Source organism: Melospiza georgiana, chromosome 23 (assembly GCF_028018845.1).
Source record: "Melospiza georgiana isolate bMelGeo1 chromosome 23, bMelGeo1.pri, whole genome shotgun sequence".
NCBI lineage: Eukaryota > Metazoa > Chordata > Aves > Passeriformes > Passerellidae > Melospiza > Melospiza georgiana.
This window is the reverse complement of record NC_080452.1, coordinates 7728424-7747534: the sequence shown is the minus strand read 5'-3', so window position 1 is coordinate 7747534 and position 19111 is coordinate 7728424. Positions and strand designations below refer to the sequence as shown.

The window sequence follows — 19111 nt, the reverse complement described above, 5'->3', positions numbered from 1 at the left end:
TGTTTGCCTTGGAATGATCAGAAATTCACTTTTTTTTCTTCTTGGAATTCCAATTTTTGTTGGTTTTTAAACAACAAATCCAATGTGAAAAAAATTCTCAAAAAAAATCAAAAATTCCAAGTGGATTCCTCAGGATTTGAGAAATTTTTAATTTTTTTTGAGGAAAAAAATCAAATTTTTAGGATGGCAAACTGTTGGAATGTGAATTAACACAGCTTTAATTTAATTAATCTCCTAAATTTTCTAATTGCACAACCAAAAAAAAAAAAAGGGGGATTTTTGAATTTCAAGAAGCATTTCCTGCAAAAAAAAATAAAGGAAAAATCCAAAAATTCTGGGATTTTCAATTAGGATAAAGCAGGAATAAACAATTTTCTTCCAAATTAAAAACTGGATTAAAATGAAAATTCAGGATAAATTTAAAGCACTTTAATAAAGTTTTTCTTCTACCAAATGGAAATTATTCTGGCCAGCTGAACAAATAATTGATTTATTGACCCAACTTTGTGCAAACATTGGAATTTTTCCATTTTTATTTTCCCTGCTTGGAAAATTCCCACAGCAACCTCCAGCTCCAAACCCCTTTTTCCCCTCAAGGATTTTGATTAAATAATGTAATATTTTAAATTAAAATATAAATAAAGAGTTTTGTCCTCTCACTGAAATGTTTTTCTGGTGACCCCAGTGCAGACATAAAGAGTTAATACTGATTTTTGGGAAAGAAAATCAGGAATTTTTGTCTTTAAATTTCTTGAAATTCCAGATAATTTCCTTAAATTCAAGAAAATTATCAGGAGAAGCAGATTGGAAATAAAAATTCACTTCAATCCCTCTCCCAAAGCAGAATTACAGCAAAGATTAATTAAATAATTCAGGAATTTTGCTCCCTAAATTCAAGCATCATCCACAGCCTCATTAAGTTTGAATTATTAATTGGGATGAGGAAATTCAGGAAATTTGTTGGACAAGCAGCCAGAACCTTTTGGAATAATCCTGGAAAAGGGAATTATTGAAATCAAAGCTTGGCTGGAATATTCAAACCTCCAAAAAGCTCCAGAAAAATTCAAATATTGGATTATTCCAAGCAAAAACAAAAAAAAAAGTGGGGAAAAAATCCTTTTAAAGGAAGGAATTTTTAGAAATGGATTATTCCAAGCAAAAAATAAGTGGAAAAAAATCCCTTAAAGGAAGGAATTTTTAGAAATGGATTATTTGAAGCAAAAAAAAAAAAAAAAAAAAGGAAAAAAAAATCCCTAAAAGGAAGGAATTTTTAGAAATGGATTATTCCAAGCAAAAAAAAAAAAAAAAAAAAAAAAAGTGGGGAAAAAAATCCTTTTAAAGGAAGGAATTTTTAAAAATAAATTATTATTCCAAGCAAAAAATAAGTGGAAAAAAAATCCCTTAAAGGAAGGAATTTTTAGAAATGGATTATTCCAAGTAAAAAATAAGTGGAAAAAAAATCCCTTAAAGGAAGGAATTTTTAGAAACGGATTATTCCAAGCAAAAAAAAAAAAGTGGGGAAAAAAATCCTTTTAAAGGAAGGAATTTATAAAAATAAATTATTATTCCAAGCAAAAAAAAAAAAAGGAAAAAAATCCCTTAAAGGAAGGAATTTTTAAAAATGAGGCTTTTGGAGAAGCTGCAAAAATAGAGAAACACAAAAATAAAAACCCCTCAGCTGCACATCCCTCAGGGAATTTGAAATCAAAACTGCAATTCCCATAAATATTTCCTTCAAAATAGGTTTTGCTTTGTTTTTTTTGTTGTTTTTTTTTTTGTTTTCCAAAGTGCAAAAATCCAAAGGAACAGTCCCCACACTTCCCAAGGTACGGCAGGAAAAGGCAATTTTTGGGAATGGATTGAAGCCCAAGCAGTCTGGTTGTGTGTCAAGTGCTAATTAACAGGAATGCAATTAGAGCAGCCCATCAGGGAGCTCCAGGGCTATCAAAACAACAATTTCTCAATATCAAACCAGGGGGGAAAAAAAAGGGAAAAAAAATCTCATTTTTCTCCCCATTTCTGCACATGCAGCTGCCAGACAACAATTTCTGAATATCAAACCGGGGGGGGAAAAAAGGGAAAAAAAATCTCATTTTTCTCCCCATTTCTGCACATGCAGCTGCCAGATAACAATTTCTGAGTATCAAACCAGGGGGGAAAAAAAAATCTCATTTTTCTCCCCATTTCTGCACATGCAGCTGCCAGATAACAATTTCTGAATATCAAACCAGGGGTGAAAAAAAAGGGGAAAAAATTTCCATTTTTCTCCCCATTTCTGCACATGCAGCTGCCAGACAATATCAAATGAATATCAAATCAGGGGGGGGAAAAAAAGGGAAAAAAAATCCCATTTTTCTCCCCATTTCTGCACATGCAGGGAAAAAAATCCCATTTTTCTCCATTTTTCTCCCCATTTCAGCACATGCAGGGAAAAAAAAAGGGGAAAAAAAATCCCATTTTTCTCCATTTTTCTCCCCGTTTCAGCACATGCAGGGAAAAAAAATCTCATTTTTCTCCCCATTTCTGCACATGCAGCTGCCAGACAATATCAAATGAATATCAAATCAGGGGGGGAAAAAAATCCCATTTTTCTCCATTTTTCTCCCCATTTCAGCACATGCAGGGAAAAAAATCCAATTTTCCTCCCCATTTCTGCACATGCAGGGAAAAAAAAGGGAAAAAAAATCCCATTTTTCTCCATTTTTCTCCCCATTTCAGCACATGCAGGGAAAAAAAAAGGGGGAAAAAAATCCCATTTTTCTCCCCATTTCTGCACATGCAGCTGCCAGACAATATCAAACGAATATCAAATCAGGGGGGGAAAAAAAAGGGGAAAAATTCCCATTTTTCTCCCCATTTCAGCACATGCAGGGGAAAAAAATCCCATTTTTCTCCATTTTTCTCCCCGTTTCAGCACATGCAGGGAAAAAAAAAGGGAAAAAAAATCCCATTTTTCTCCATTTTTCTCCCCGTTTCAGCACATGCAGGGAAAAAAATCCAATTTTCCTCCCCATTTCTGCACATGCAGGGAAAAAAAAAGGGAAAAAAATCCCATTTTTCTCCCCGTTTCAGCACACGCAGCTGCCGCGTGCGGTTGATATTTCACGGATTGAAGGGTGGGGCGAACGGCAGGAGGTGGAAGGTTCTAGAAGGGGTCAGTCCTGTGGGGTTGGGCTTTGTGGAGCCTCTGGAACACCCTCAGCCTGTGCTCAGGGCTCAGGCAGAAGCCGATGGCCTCCTCAGTCTCCTGGATGCGCTTCTGGAAGCGGCAGCCGTCGCGAGCCAGCTCCTCCCAGGGCCCCCTGCGATCCTCCTCGCTGCTGATGTAGTACTCGGTCACCTCCTCCTGGAATGTCACCTGAAAAAAGCAGAGTTTCAGGCAGGAATTCTCAGTAAATCCAAGTTTAAAGTGGTTTGAGTCAAAGTTTAAAGTGGTGAAAGAGTTGGGAAATTTTGATGAGGGGTGTTGGGAAAGGAATCGTGAGTGGGATTGGAATGGTGGAATTGCCAGAGGAGCTGTGGCTGTTCCATCCCTGAGAGTGTCCCAAGTCAGGCTGGAAATTGGATAAAAAATGGCAAAAAAATAGATAAAAATAAGTAAAATATAGCTTCAAAATATGAGTTTAAAATACTATAACAATAAATAGACTATGAGGCCCCCTGCGGTCCTCCTCGCTGCTGATGTAGTACTCGGTCAACTCCTCGTGGAATGTCACCTGCAAAAAGCAGAGTTTCAGGCAGGAATTCTCAGCAAATCCAAGTTTAAAGTGGTTTGAGTCAAAGTTGTTGAGTGGTGAAAGAGTTGGGAAATTTTGATGAGGGATGTTGAGAAGGGATTCCTGACTGGGAAGGAATTGGCAGAGGAGCTGTGGCTGCTCCATCCCTGGGAGTGTCACAAGTCAGGCTGGAAAGTGGGTAAAAATAGAAAAAATAGATAAAAATAAGTAAAATATGGATTTAAAATATTATAGAAATAAATAGACTATAAGGCCCTTTCAGGTCCTCCTTGCTGCTGATGTAATACTCTGTCAGTTTTTAATGGAATGTTGCCTGCCAAAAAGAAGGGATTCAGGCAGGAATTCTCAGCAAATCCAAGTTTCAAGTGGTTTGAGTCAAAGTTGTTGAATGGTGAAAAGATTGGGGATTTTTTCTGAGGGATGTTGAGAAGGGATTCCTGACTGGGATGGAACTGCCAGAGGAGCTGTGGCTGCTCCATCCCTGGGAGTGTCAAACCTCAGGCTGGGAAAAAAGGGGATAAAAATTGGCAAAAAATAGCTAAAAATAAATAAAATATGGATTAAAATGGATTTAAAACATGGATTGAAAATATTATAAAAATAAACAGAATATTATTAAAGTATGTGTGTGTGGGACTGCTGCTGGGACTGTGGGATTCCTACTGGGACTGTGGGGACCCTGATGGGACTGTGGGGTCCCTGATGGGATTTTGGGGCCCCTGATGGGATTTTGGGGATTGCTGAGGATTACCTAAGCCAAAAAGGAAAAAAAACCAGGAGAGTTTTGTTGAGTCAAGAGCCCCGTGAGTCACCACGGGGACAGATAAGGAGGAACAGGGGACAACAGTCAGCCCAACGTGACCAGAACAGCCGGTCCTAAAATACACAGAAAGTGTCACAGCCCCTCCTGGGGTTCCAGGGGTGGAGTTTGTGTAATGAAATTAAAAATATACACAAAAATTGTCACAATCCCTCCTGGAATTCCACGGTTAGGGTAATTGTGTAATGAAATTAAAAATATACACATAAAAACTGTCACAATTCTTCCTGGGATTGTAGGGGCGGAGTTTGTGTAAGGAAATTAAAACTATACACACAAAAAGTGTCACAATCCCTCCTGGAATTCCAGGGGTGGAGTTGGTGTCATGAAATTAAAAATATACACATAAAAACTGTCACAGTCCTTCCTGGGATTGTAGGGGCGGAGTTTGTGTAAGGAAATTAAAAATATACACAAAAATTGTCACAATCCCTCCTGGAATTCCAGGGTTAGGGTTAGGGTAATTGTGTAATGAAATTAAAAATATATACACAAAAACGGTCACAATCCTTCCTGGGATTGTAGGGGTGGAGTTTGTGTAAGGAAATTAAAAATATACACACAAAAACTGTCACAATCCTTCCTGGGATTCCAGGGGCGGAGTTTGTGTAATGAAATTAAAAATATGAAGGAATTCCCAGATCCCGAAAATCAGCAGGGCAGGATGAAGGAATTCCCAGATCCCAAAAATCAGCAGGGGAGGATTGAGGAATTCCCAGATCCCAAAAATCAGCAGGGGAGGATGAAGGAATTCCCAGATCCCAAAAATCAGCAGGGGAGGATGAAGGAAAGCAGGGGAGGATGAAGGAATTCCCTGATCCCAAAAATCAGCAGGGGAGGATGAAGGAATTCCCTGATCCCAAAATCAGCAGGGGAGGATGAAGGAATTCCCAGATCCCAAAAATCAGCAGGGGAGGATTAAGGGATTCCCTGATCCCAAAATCAGCAGGGGAGAATGAAGGAATTCCCAGATCCCAAAAATCAGCAGGGGAGGATTAAGGGATTCCCTGATCCCAAAATCAGCAGGGGAGGATGAAGGAAAGCAGGGGAGGATGAAGGAATTCCCTGATCCCAAAAATCAGCAGGGGAGGATGAAGGAAAGCAGGGGAGGATGAAGGAATTCCCTGATCCCAAAATCAGCAAGGGAGGATGAAGGAATTCCCTGATCCCAAAATCAGCAGGGGAGGATGAAGGAATTCCCTGATCCCAAAAATCAGCAGGGGAGGATGAAGGAATTCCCTGATCCCAAAAATCAGCAGGGGAGGATGAAGGAAAGCAGGGGAGGATGAAGGAATTCCCTGATCCCAAAAATCAGCAGGGCAGGATGAAGGAAAGCAGGGGAGGATGAAGGAATTCCCAGATCCCAAAAATCAGCAGGGCAGGATGAAGGAATTCCCTGATCCCAAAATCAGCAGGGCAGGATTAAGGGATTCCCAGATCCCAAAAATCAGCAGGGCAGGATTGAGGAATTCCCAGATCCCAAAAATCCCCGGGAGCAGCGCCAGGAGCCCTCCCAGGGCTGAGCCCAAAGCGGCACCAACACCCCCGGATTTTACGGCTTTGGGAACAAAACCCCCTGGAATTTTTTCCCCAAAATTCCTCAGGAATGTGCCCGGCTCCTGCAGGAGAGCTCTGGGAGCTCTTACATCAGCCCTTCCCCACCTTGCAGCTTTTTTACATCAGTCGGAGCCACAATTCCCGCGGCTCTGACATCATTTGGGATATTGCAGCCACCTCATCCCCTCTTACACCACCCGAGGCAAAAATTCCTGCTGCAATCGCAGCCCTGCCACACGGGAGTGCTCGAAATTAATTATTCCTGGAAATTAATACCCACAAATAAATGGATCTGATGGAAAAATGTGAAATAATTAGAAATATTTGCTGTTTGGATGGTTTGTTCCAACACTTGGTTGCTCAAGGATTTGGTATTTGAATTATTCCTCAGCCAGAAGTTTGAGGGAAACACCTTGAATATCTGCAGCAGCACAAAATTTGGGATAAATTTCTGTTTATCGGCATCCCAGTACAGGCATTACTATTATTATTATTATTATTATTACCCAAATTACTTATAAAAAAATCAAATTAGTCTGTTTAGACTCAAAAGTCCCGTTTATGACTACATCCTTCCTATAAATAACTATCCCATGAATAGTAAGCCCATAATTATAATATAAATATTTATATTATACTAATATACAATATTAACATTTTATTTATATTATATATAATACTACTATATTATATTTACAGTATATATCTATAATGTATTATTATATATTATAATACTATTATTATTATTATTATTATTATTATTATTATTGTCCAAATTACTCTGTTTAGGCTCAAAAGTCCAGTTTTTGATTACATCCTTCCTATAAATAACTATCCCATAAATAGCAAACCCGTAATTATAATATAAATATTATATTTATATAATATTTTTATATAATATCAAGATATTGTTATATTTATAATAGACTATATAGTTATAATTTATTATTATTATTATTATTATTATTATTATTATTATTATTATTATTATTATTATAATATTTAATAGTATCTTAAACGGAAATGGGAATATTGAGATCATTTATATGGGAACCTCAAATTTACTCCAGAACACTCAACAAGCTGGGTTATAAAAAATATCACACCGGGGTTATAAAAAAAATCCTAAAAAATCTTTCGGTTTCAGGTCCTAAGTAACTTCCTTAAAAAAAAAAACTGGGGATTTTCAGGGAAATTCCTCACAACTCTGTGGAGTTTTTCAGGGAAAAATTTCCACCCCAGGCCTGGAGTTTCTCTGACGTCGAAACCACAAGAGAAACAGAAAGGAAATTACAACTCAAAACGGAAAGAGAACTTTTGAATCTAGAGAAAAAATATTGTTGTCAGCGAGTCTCGGAAGGAGAATCACAATTTCCCACCACGTGCCAAGGATGAGGTTCAGCATTCCAAGGAAATTATCAGCACATATGGAACGCTGACCTCACCCTCACTTGGCGCACTGTGGCTGTTTATTTATTTATTTTTATAATCCTAAAATATAAAAAATATGAATAAAATCCGTACCTTCTTCCGCTTGGAGCTCGCAGTTTTCTCGCTGCTCTGCCCCAGCTCGGTGCTGCCGCAGTTGTGTTTTTCCAGCTGTGCCCTGCTGAAATGCTCCGAGGGGGCACAACTCGCCCTCTCTGCCCCTTGCAAACCCGGCGTCCCTTTTTTCTCCGCTGGCTGAAAAGCCGCCGTGAAGTTCAAAGGGTTATAGGGATCGTCCGAGCTACAGAACGAGTTCCAAAGTTTCAAGCTCTCCGCCTCATCCACGCTCTCACAGTCCCACTCGTCCTCATCGGAACTAGGCGAGCCCTCAGAGGACTCTGCCCATGAGTCTTCCTCCTCCTCTTCCTCCTCCTCCTCCATGTCCGACATTCCCTTTCCCGGCTCGCTGGAAGACGTCTGGATGGTGGCGGTGAAGTTCTGAGGGTTGTAGGGATCCAAGCTGTAGAAGGAATTCCACAGATGAAGCCTCTCCCCGTCCTGGCTGCCGGCGTCTGAGTCGGAGGGCAGCTCCTCGCTGTCAAACCCGTCATCATCATCTTCATCATCATCACCATCATCCCAGTCTTCCTCACCCTCACTCTCCTCGCCGCTGGATACTCCCCCGATGATATAATCGATTAATTTATTCGCACAGACAGGTCTGGTGGAAATCGGGAAGTCTTGCTCCGTTTCCGAGTCCTCACGTTCCTCTCCAGCCAAGGCTTCCCCATCCTCAGCCGCACCCCGGAGCCCCTCCTGCTCCTCGGGGACACCGCCGGGCTGAATCCCCGCATCTTCGGCCTGCTCTAAATCCCCGTTATTACCGCGCTGCTCCCCAATTTCCAGGCACACACCCCTGTTCTGCTGCTGCTGCTCCTCCTCCAGGCTGTGGTAGCCGTGGTCGGGGTCGGGCACGGGCAGGTGCCAGCGCTGGAGGAACGCCAGGCGCTTGCTGCGCAGGAATTCAACCTCGGGCAAGCCCTCGGCTCGCAGGGGCTGCGGCAGGTGGCTCTTGCCCTGCTCCAAGCCCAGCACGTACCAATCCACGGGAAGGGCTCCCAGGCTGTTCCTCACCAGCCCTGCTCCCCACAGCCCCGCCGGCGGCTCCGGCCGCTTCTCCGGGAGTTTCTCCTCGGTCCAGTCCAGCGAAGTGTCCGCCCTGGGCAGCAGCACCAGCGGCGGCGGTGCCTTGGCGGGGCACAGCGCGGAGCTGAGCGCGGCGCCGGGCAGCAGCCGCTGCAGGAGGGCGGGTAGCGGCGACAGCAGCTGCGACACCACGCGCAGCCACGAGAAGGGCGGGCTCGCCTGGGACGAGCCGCCGGCGGGCGCCGCGCTGGGCGCCGCCAGCTTCGGCCAGGCCCCGGCCAGGCCCAGTCGGGCCCATCCCAAGCCGGGGCCGGCGCGTTCGCGTCCGCTGTGCTCCATGAGGCCGCTCAGCGCTGCCAGCGGTGCGGAGGGGTGTGTGGAGCGGCGCTCCGTGGCGGGGCGGTGAGTCGGAAGGCTCGGCGGGCGGCGGGCAGCTCCGGTTCGCGTTTCGACTCCATCCTGAGGCAGCTTCAGCACAAAATGGCGGCGCCGTCGCCTCGGCGCTTTCCGCCCCCAAAGGGAGGGGCGGGGCGTCACCTTATCTGCCCCGCCCACTTTGCGTCAATACCTCCCATTGGGCGGTGTCGGCGATGCCACGCCCACTCCCCAGTGTGGCCACGCCCCGCGGGGATTGCATCAGCCGGTTCGCGGCGCACGGCAGCGCCCCCTGGCGGAGCGGCGGGGTACGGGGGGAGCGGGGGGACCCCGAGCCCACCCGGGGTTGGTCAGGGGACACACTGGGGACACTTTGGGGACACTTTGTGAGCCCCAGGGACAGCGCTGGGTGAGGGGCGCACTGGGAAAGCAGCTGGGGGATGATGGGGGTTCAGAGGGGCAGACCCCAGACCCCTAGGGCTTGGCATTCTGGAGGGCGCAGTGGGCAGATGTGTGCCCAGATGTGCAGCAGTGGGGCAGATGTGCCACCCCTCCTTTCATCCCCTTTTTATGATCCCATTCCCATGTTCCAGGCAGTCCCAAGGCAGGAAATTCCCAACTCCCTCGCCCTCGAGAAGCCAGACCACCCCCCACACCCCAACAGCCACCAGATCCAATATTTAAAACTTTTAATATAAAGGTTAAAGTTAATTATTCTCGATCCTGAGAAACATTTCGTCCGTTTACGGAGCTGTCGCTGTAAACAAAGCACCACAGGCACCAAGCCCGCACCCGGGGCCGGGTGGCAGGCAGGAAGGACACAGATGTCCCCAGCGCATGGGGACAGCAACGGGACAGGCAACTCGCCACGCCGCTCTCCTTTGGGAGCGAATTCCCCGCGGTGGGAATTGCCCAGTTCCTGAGGTGGGGAGGGGTCCACACACCCCCCAACCCTCCCCATCCCCTCCGCCCCGGTGCTCACGCTACTCGTTATTAAAAAAAATTAAAATACGCATATCCCAAAGGAAGAAATAACCCCACGAACCGCCCCCACGCCCCACCCTCCCCGCATTGCTCCCTTGACACAAGGTAAACTTAAAAAAAGAAGCCACTTTTGGGGACTCAGAGGGTGCCGTGGCCGCGGGAGCCCAGGGCGAACCAGCCCATCTTCTCCTGGGCCAGGTCCAGGTCGCGGAGGCGAATCCCAACCTCCCCGAGCAGGATGTTCTCCCAAAACCCTTCCTCGCTCAGCACGCTCAGCCGCAGCTCCCGCTGCTCCAGGTCGCCCCGGGGGATCCCGTCGTACACCAGCTGTGGGACACAACGGGGACACAAACCCTCTCAGCCACGGCCACCCATGGGGACGCCCCAAATCCGTCCCTGTCCCTTCCTACCATCTCGTTGTAGGTGGGGTTGCAGGTTTTTCGCGCCACTTTGGTTTTCCTCTTGGTGGTTTTTTGGGGGTCGGGCAGCAGGTAGGTCTTGACGTAGGGGTCGGGGTCGTTGCCGTCCTGCAGGGGTGGCTGTGGGGCAGATTGGGGACGGGCTGTGAGCACATGGAGGGGACAGCCCCCCCAAGACCGCTCCCGTGGGTGCCGTGGGTCCTACCAGCCCTCGGATGTGCATCACCATGATGAAGAGCTTGTTGTTCTTGTAGGAGATGGAGAGTTTCACCTCGCCGCCGACCTTGCCCAGGGATCGAGCCCACGTGGCATCTGGAGAGGGGGGGGACAGGAGGGATGGGACACTCCTGATGTCACCCCCTGCCATCAGGCCCCAAAATCGCCCCCCAAAAATCGCCCCTCAAAAATCACCCCCCAAAATCATCCCCCAAAAATCACCCCCAAAATCAGCCCCCAAAAATCGCCCCTCAAAAATCACCCCCCAAAATCATCCCCCAAAAATCACCCCCCAAAATCACCCCCCAAAAATCGCCCCTCAAAAATCACCCCCCAAAATCATCCCCCAAAAATCACCCCCAAAATCAGCCCCCAAAATCGCCCCCCAAAAATCGCCCCCCAAAATCACCCTCCAAAAATCACCCCCCAAAATCACCCTCCAAAAATCACCCCATCCCCACCTGCCGGCTTTGGGGTCGGGTTGGTTCCAGCCGCCTTCTCATCCCGGGGCAGGGGGTGGAAGAAGGTGTAGATGAGGTCACACTGCAAGGTCAGGAGGTGACATTAGTGGTGACAACCAGTGACAACAACCCCTCCACTCAAAACCAGGGTGTGCACCAATGCTCTACACGGCGCACACATCAATGCTCTATGAGTCGTGTTGTCCCCAAGCGTTTCCCCACCTCTCTGGTGGCCCTGGCGCTGTCCCCACCTCCCCGCAGCCCCCACCCCACGTCCCCACCTCTGCCACCTCGGGGGCAGCGTGGATCAGGTGCCAGATGTAGCCGTTGAGCTCCTCCTTGCGCCGCTCAGCCACCGCCTCGCCCCGCGAGCGCCCGATGACGAACCTGCTGGGGAAGCTTTGGGGACAGACAGACGGACACTCAGCAGGGTCCCGGCGGGTTTTGGGGAGTCCCTGGATGTCCTGAGGGGCTTCAGGGCTACCTGGGCAGCAGCGAGGAGGGGAAGAGGAGGCGCAGCTTGTTGTGCAGCTCCTGGAACTCCTCGAAGGTGCGCTGCACGAAGGTGACGTCGCCGGGATTGTCCCTCTGCACCTTCACCACGTAGGTCTGCAGAGAGGAGGAACCGAGACGTGGGATGGAGGAGCTGGGGCACCCCGAGGCCAGCTTGGGCCTGTCCCCAGCTGTCCCCTGAGCCCAGCCTGGGCCTGTCCCCAGCTGTCACCTGAGCCCAGCCTGGGCCCGTCCCCAGCTGTCCCCACTCACGTAGCCCTTGCTGGGGTTGAAGACCCTCTCGTGGCGGCACAGGAAGACGTCGCGGATCCGGCCGGACGTTTTGAGGGTGTGCGTGCGCGGCGCGAAGGACAGCGTGGGCCGCGTCTCCGAGCCCGTGAACTTCATCTGCGCCAGGTTGTGGATGAAGAAGTTGAGCTTGGTGGCCACGCTGCCCAGGCTGGACTCGATCAACCTGCAACGAGGCCACCGCCCGCTCAGTGCCACCGTGGGGTGGGGTTAACAGGAGTCCCAGGAAGAGGGGAGAGATGAGGATCTGACTCCATGTTTCAGAAGGCTGATTTAATATTTTATGATATATATTATATTAAAAATATATTTATGTTATAGATTTATATAATATATATAATATTTAAATATATCAATAAAATTATATAATAATAGATGTTTTATATATAATTATTATATATAATAATATAATAATATATGTTGTTATATTATATTTGTATATGTTATATTATATATATATATATATATATATATATATATATATATATATATATATGTAGTATAAAATCTATACTAAAAGAATAGAAGAAAGGATTTCATCAGAAGGTGTTCACAGGAGTCCCAGGAAGAGGGGAGAGACAAGGATCTGACTCCATGTTTCAGAAGGCTCGATTTATTATTTTATGATATATATTATATTAAAAACATAGTATATTTATATTATCTATGTATATAATATATATTATATAGATTTAAATATATATTATTAATAATATTTATAGTAATATATATATAATATATAATATATAATATATAATATATAATATATAATACTACATATAATATATGTTACATATATATTATATACATATATATAACATATATATATGTTATATGTAACAATAACATACATATATATTATATATGTAACAATACATAATATTATATATTATATATAATTATATATAATAATGTATAATAATATATAGATATAATATATTATATTATATTATATTATATTATATTATATTATATTATATTATTATATTATATTATATTATATTATATTATATTATATTATATTATATTATATTATATTATATTATATTATATTATATTATATTATATGTAGTATATTTATATAATATAAAATATTTACTAAAAGAATAGAAGAAAGGATTTCATCAGAATCAAGCAAAGGAAAAAGAATTGAATGAATAACAAAATCTCCTGACTCTCAGAGAGTCCCAGCCAGCTGGGCTGTTATTGGCCATTAATTAGAAACAACCACATGAGACCAATCCCAGATGCACGTGTTGCATTCCACAGCAGCAGATAACCATTGTTTGCATTTTGTTTTGAGGCCTCTCAGCTTCTCAGGAGAAAAAATCCAAAGGAAAGGATTTTTCATAAAACACGTCTGTGACACCACCATCCGAGGGAGCCTCCAGCTGCTGCTGTGTCACCCCACCCTGGTGTCCCCTACCTGGTGAAGTAGGTGGTGGCATCAGCATCAGAGTCCTGCGGCCTCAGCGCGTCGTAGACGTACTTGAGGTCCTCCAGGTCGGAGAGCTCGGGGATGCCGCAGGACAGCATCTGGCAGGGAGGGCAGGGGTGAGCACAGGGGACAAAGGGACCCCCGTGCCACGCTGCTGAGGGGAATTTTGTGCCCCACCCCGGCTCTCACCAGCCCCAGCAGGTTGAGGAAGAGGTGGGTGTGCTTGCGGATCAGGTTGTAGGCCTGGCAGCACAGGTCCACGAAGTCGTGGAAGCGGCTGGAGGGTTTGTCCCCGCCGTTGATGACATACGCCATGTCCGAGGTGAAGACAAACGGCGCACGGTCCCTGCGCCGGGGGACAGGAGGGACAAAGTGAGCTGGGGTGGGGGGCAGGATGAGAAGAGGGAGAGGTCACCCACTGCCAGGACATGGAGCGGAGGAGGTCACTGATCACCAGGATGAGGAGAGGGAGAGGTCACTGATCACCATGACAAGGAGAGGGAAAGGTCACTGATCACCAGGATGAGGAGAGGGGGAGGTCATCTCCCACCAGGACAAGGAGAGGGAAAGGTCACCTTCTGCCAGGACAAGGAAAAGGGGAGGTCACTGTGGCCACCACTGTGGTGACAGGGAGAGATCACCCAACACCAGGACATGAAGAAGGAGAGGTCACCCACCACCAGGACAAGGACAGGGAGCTTCCCCCTCGGCAGGGATGAGGGCAAGAGGTCCCAGGGGCCTCTCTCACCTCTTGATGTTGCCGAACATCTGGGCGTGGCCCAGGAACCGTCCGAAATCGATGTGGAACATGTGGCCCGTGGTCTTGAGCATGATGTTGTCGTTGTGCCTGTCGCAGATGCCCAGCACGTAGGTGGCCACGCAGCAGCCGGCGCAGGAGTAGATGAAGTTTTCCACGGCCTGTGAGGAAGGAGGGAAGGACAAGGAGAAAGGATGGATATGATGGAAGCAAGGGGCTGGTCCCTGGAATGGGGGACACGAGGAGCAGAGATTCTTCCTCACCTTCTCATACTCATCCTCCTCAGGGTTGTGTTTCTGCAGCCAGTCCGCCAGCGGCCGGTCCTTGAAGGAGCCGGTCACGCCGTGCTCCACCTGGATCTTCCGCAGGGTCTCGGCATTGGGGATCATCTCCACCATGCCTGGCAGGTGGGACAGCGGGGTGAGACCCTTCCAGCCCCAAGAACTCTGACCTTGACCCCCTTTGTCACCAACCCAACTGCTCCTCACCCATCACCAACCCAACCGCTCCTCACCCGTCACCACTGCGTGACAGGGATGGGCTGGTGGGATCAGACCCCAGGATGTCCTGGGCCACCCCCAGCCCCACTGGAGACCCCTGGGGACACCCAAACTCTGTCTCACCTCGCCCACGGCCGGTGGAGAAGCAGCGGAAGATGACCATGCGCATGTCCAGCCCCTCCTGCACCCAGATCTTGTTCATGATGCGGATCATCTGCAGCGTCAGCATGTCCTGCCGCAGGTCATCGCCACACTGCCGGGGGAAGAGCCACCAGAGCCATCAGAGTGCCATCAGGGCCAGGGGAGAATCATCAGGGCCAGGGGAGAACCATCAGGGCCACCAGAGCCAGGGGAGAACCATCAGAGCCACCAGAGCCATCAGGGCCGGGGAGAGCCATCACAGCCAGGGGAGAACCATCAGAGGCATGGGAGGAGCCACCAGAGTCATCAGGGCCAGGGGAGAACCATCAGGGCCACCAAAGCCACCAGAACCACCAGGGCCAGAGGAGAACCATCAAGACCAGGGGAGAATCATCAGGGCCACCAAAGTCACCAAAGCCATCAGAGCCATGGGAGAACCATCAGAGCCCTCAGAGCCAGGGGAAAACCATCAGGGCCAGGGGAAAAGCCACCAGAGCCATTGGAGAGCCATCAGAGCCAGGGGAGAACCACTCGGGCCAGGGGGAGAGCCATCAGAGCCGTCAGAGCCATCAGAGCCAGGGGAGAACCACCAGAGCCAGGGGAAAACCATCAGAGCCACCAAAGCCACTGGAGCCATCATGGCCAGGGGAGAACCATCAGGGCCAGGGGAGAGCCATCAGGGCCACCAGAGCCACCAGAACCAAGGGAGAACCACCAGAGCCAGGGAGGAGCCACCAGAGCCATCAGAGCCCTCAGAGCCCAGAGCACGGGGATTCTCAGAGGGCTGTGCCAGGATCTGGACACTCCCAAAGGCGCCGGGCTGACCTTGAAGATGACGCGGATGTTCTCCCCAAGCGGATCGACGTTCTGGAAGGAGAGCTTCAGCGGGACGGCGTTGGAGTTGAAGTAGGAGCAGTCCTGCCATGGGAAGGAGGTCAGGGCGAGCCGGGGGCGGGCAGGGAGCCCCCCGAGCCCCCTGGGACAGGCGGGCACTCACCCGGGGCACGATGCCCTTGACCAGCAGGCTGGGGCTGAGCGGGAGCCGGCACGAGCCGTGGGCCTTGAAGAACTGAGCCACGTCCTCCAGCCCCTCACGCAGGATGGCCTGGGGGCGGGAACAAGTGGGATCCGTGGGAATGAGATCCATGGGAATGGGGTGGGATTCATGGCAATGGGGTGGGGATGGGATGGGATCCATGGGAATGGGGTGGGATGGGATCCATGGGAATGGGATGGGATGGGATCCATGAGAATGGGATGGGATCCATGAGAATGGGATGGAACGGGATCCATTGGAGTGGGGTGGGAATGGGATGGGATCCATGGGAATGGGATGGGATTGGATGGGCAAGGAACAAGGTGGGAATGGGATGGGGAAGATGGGCATGGGATAGGTGGGACGGGATGGAAATGGGATGAGATCCATTGGAATGGGATGGGGATGGGATGGAATCCATGGGAATGTGATGGGATGGGATGGACAAGGAGCAAGGTGGGAATGGGATGGGGAGGATGGACATGGAATAGGGTGGGGTGGGATGGAATCCATGGGAATGGGATGGGATGGACAAGGAGCAAGGTGGGAATGGGATGGGGAGGATGGGCATGGAATAGGGTGGGATGGGATGGAATCCATGGGAATGGGATGGGATGGGATGGACAAGGAGCAAGGTGGGAATGGGATGGGATGGGCATGGGATAGGGTGGGGTGGGATGGGATGGAAATAGAATGAGGTGGGCAAGGGATAGAGTGACCATGGAATAGGGCGGGCATGGACAGGGTGGGGATGGGATGGGATGGGATGAGCAAGGAACAGTGTGACCATGGGATAGACACGGGATAGAGAGGGGTGGACATGGGAAGGGGTCAGCATGGGACGGAGTATGCACGGAATACAGCAGGCAAAACCCAGGGTGGATGCGGGATAGGGTAGGGCCATGATGGGATGAGGCAGGCATGGGACAGGAGGGGTGACAAGGTGTGGGACAGGGGGCTGGCACCCAGCACACCCCTGCACCCCTGCCAGCACCCTGGCACCCCTGCCAGCACCCAGCACCCACCTGGCGGGCGGATGGGGCGGCGTCCCGGACCTGCTGTGCCAGCCTGGCCAGCGTGCTGACCAACAGGCACTGCCGGTCAAACTCCTCGCGCAGCCCCTTCCCGCAGCAGCACAGCAGCGCTGCCAGCAGGTACTGGTACCGGATGCTGAACTGCGAGTCCTTGAGGCCGTCCTTCAGCAGCCTGCTGGGGACACAAGGGGTCACGACAGGCTCGGGGTCCCACACAGCTTGGGGACACATGGGGTCAGGCCAGGCTCAAGGTGCCCTTCTGGTTTGGGGACACATGGGGTCAGGCCAGGCTCAGGATCCTGCCCAGCTTGGGGACATGCAGGCTCAGGCCAAGCTTGGGGACCCTACCAGACTGGGGACATTTGGGGTCAGGCCAGCCTCAGTGACTGCTCTGGTTTGGGGACATGTGAGGACAGGCCAAGCTCGGGGACCCTACCAGACTGGGGATGTGTGAGGACAGGCCAGGCTCAAGGTGCCCCTTTGGTCTGGGGACACGTGGGGACAGGCCAGGCTTGGGAATCCAACCAGACTGGGGACATGCAGGGTGAGGCCAGGCTCAGTGACTGCTCTGGTTTGGGGACATGCAGGGTCAGGTGAGCCTCGGGGTCCCCTCTGGTTTGGGGACATATGGGGTCAGGCCAGCCTTAGGGTCCTGCCCAGTTTGGGGACACTCAGGGTCAGGCCAGGGTCCCATCTGGTTTGGGGACATGTGGGGTCAAGCCAGGCTCAAGGTGCCCCATTGGTCTGGGGACACTTGGGGCCAGGCCAGCCTCAGTGACTGCTCTGGTTTGAGGACATGTGGAGTCAGGCCAGGCTCAGGGTCCCCTCTGGTTTGGGGACACGTGGGATCAGGCCAGCCTCAGGGTCCCACCCAGCTTGGGGACACTCAGGGTCAGGCCAGCCTCAGGGTGCCCCCAGATCCCCCCAAACCCACCAGAAGAAGTAGTGTGTGATCTTCAGGTCACAGATGGCCCTCTTCATGAGGAAGCGCACCAGGGGGCTGTCCAGGTAGCACTCGTACTTCAGGGCCTGCACAGGGACAGTGTCACAGTGTCACAGTGTCACAGTGTCACAGGGGCACGGTGGCACCGGCGGGCACCCCGTGGCACGTCCCGGTGCCACCACGCACCTGCACCAGCTGGGGCAGGTAATCCAGCAGCTCCGTGTCCGAGATGGAGTCAATCCACTGCACGGCCGTCCTCCTCACCTCCTGGTCGGGGAACCTGCAGCCAGGACACGTTCCATGGGGTGACAGTGCCCTCCTGTGAGAGTCTGTCTGAATTTTCCCTCATCTGCCTCAAAATCATCATTGGGGGACCACTGAGGAGAAGACCCCCCCTGTCTAGAATCTCTGGCTCTGAAGGAGAAAGTCACACAGGCCAACAAGGCCCTGAGACCTGAGAGCATTGCTGAGTTATTGTTTTCACAGGTGTGTTTGCTGTATGCTAAGAAGGGGCACCGTGCCCTTTTTGCAACAACAGCCTTGGGAGCTGTCCCACCTCTCAGCCTGGCTGGACTTCTCCTGAGTTTCAGGTGATCTCCCACAGAAGACCCTCACTCATTTACAACCACAGTGACAGACAGACTGAGATATAAGCCATCAAGAACTGAGACGTGGAACCCCCATGTGAAAAAGCTCCTTTCCATCAAGGACTGAGATGTGGAACCCCCATGTGAAAAAGCTCCTTTCCATCAAGGACTGAGACACGGAACCCCCATGTGAAAAATCTCCTTTCCATCAAGGACTGAGACGTGGAACCCCCATGTGAAAAAGCTCCTCTCCATCAAGGACTGAGACATGGATCCCACATGTGAAAAATCTCCTTTCCATCAAGGACTGAGACACGGAACCCCCACGTGAAAAATCTCCTTTCCATCAAGGACTGAGACGTGGAACCCCCATGTGAAAAAGCTCCTTTCCATCAAGGACTGAGACATGGAACCCCCATGTGCAAAGGCCCCTCTGCTCCTTCCAAGGACTGGGACTGAAACCCCCAGCCTGGGGCAGGTGTGTGGGGGACCAAAGCTGACCAAAGCGAGATGTTTGCCTGCAGGTGTGACCACTGGACACAAAAACAATGGCTCTCGTTTACTGCTGAGAACATGGACTACCTGTTACATCTGTTCCTTATTGTATCTGTTTCCCCCCTCACAATTTCCAATAGAATTATCATAATAAAAACCTCTGAGTTAGCAAGAGATTTTGAGATCTCCCCAGCGTAACAGGCGGATCCTCGACTGGACCAAAGGATTTTGTCTCT

The 19111-nt window shown here is 49.5% G+C and overlaps 2 protein-coding genes across 2 annotated transcripts in view; both read right to left on the bottom strand.

Annotated features, from left to right (window-relative positions):
* Window positions 1-2614: 2614 nt before the first annotated feature.
* PPP1R15B (protein phosphatase 1 regulatory subunit 15B) lies at window positions 2615-9027 on the bottom strand. Its single transcript, XM_058040024.1, has 3 exons — window positions 7639-9027; window positions 3658-3716; window positions 2615-3554 (listed from the first exon to the last, which is right to left on the bottom strand). The coding sequence occupies exons 1-3, from the start codon at window positions 9025-9027 to the stop codon at window positions 3146-3148; spliced, it is 1857 nt and encodes a 618-aa protein (XP_057896007.1). The 3' UTR covers window positions 2615-3145.
* Window positions 9028-10135: 1108 nt separating this feature from the next.
* Window positions 10136-19111, bottom strand: part of PIK3C2B (phosphatidylinositol-4-phosphate 3-kinase catalytic subunit type 2 beta) — a 37518-nt gene continuing 28542 nt past the window's right edge. The window contains exons 17-33 of the mRNA XM_058039917.1: window positions 17980-18073; window positions 17785-17879; window positions 16842-17022; window positions 15778-15885; window positions 15606-15698; window positions 14763-14892; window positions 14403-14539; window positions 14131-14300; window positions 13572-13728; window positions 13371-13480; window positions 11909-12110; window positions 11628-11752; window positions 11425-11542; window positions 11144-11225; window positions 10672-10778; window positions 10458-10586; window positions 10136-10374 (exon numbers count right to left, since the gene is read on the bottom strand). Of these exons, the coding sequence (XP_057895900.1) occupies window positions 10186-10374; window positions 10458-10586; window positions 10672-10778; window positions 11144-11225; window positions 11425-11542; window positions 11628-11752; window positions 11909-12110; window positions 13371-13480; window positions 13572-13728; window positions 14131-14300; window positions 14403-14539; window positions 14763-14892; window positions 15606-15698; window positions 15778-15885; window positions 16842-17022; window positions 17785-17879; window positions 17980-18073 (2227 nt within the window). The 3' untranslated portion in view covers window positions 10136-10185. The remainder of the gene's footprint in view (window positions 10375-10457; window positions 10587-10671; window positions 10779-11143; window positions 11226-11424; window positions 11543-11627; window positions 11753-11908; window positions 12111-13370; window positions 13481-13571; window positions 13729-14130; window positions 14301-14402; window positions 14540-14762; window positions 14893-15605; window positions 15699-15777; window positions 15886-16841; window positions 17023-17784; window positions 17880-17979; window positions 18074-19111) is intronic.

Excerpts from the sequence above, each read along its gene's own strand:
- PPP1R15B (XM_058040024.1), bottom strand. The coding sequence starts at position 9,027 with ATGGAGCACAGCGGACGCGAACGCGCCGGCCCCGGCTTGGGATGGGCC. Across the intron at positions 3,717-7,638 it reads CGAGCTCCAAGCGGAAGAAG|GTGACATTCCACGAGGAGTT; the intron begins GTACGGATTTTA and ends TGCTTTTTGCAG. Across the intron at positions 3,555-3,657 it reads AGCGAGGAGGACCGCAGGGG|CCTGACTTGGGACACTCTCA; the intron begins GCCTCATAGTCT and ends TCCAATTTCCAG.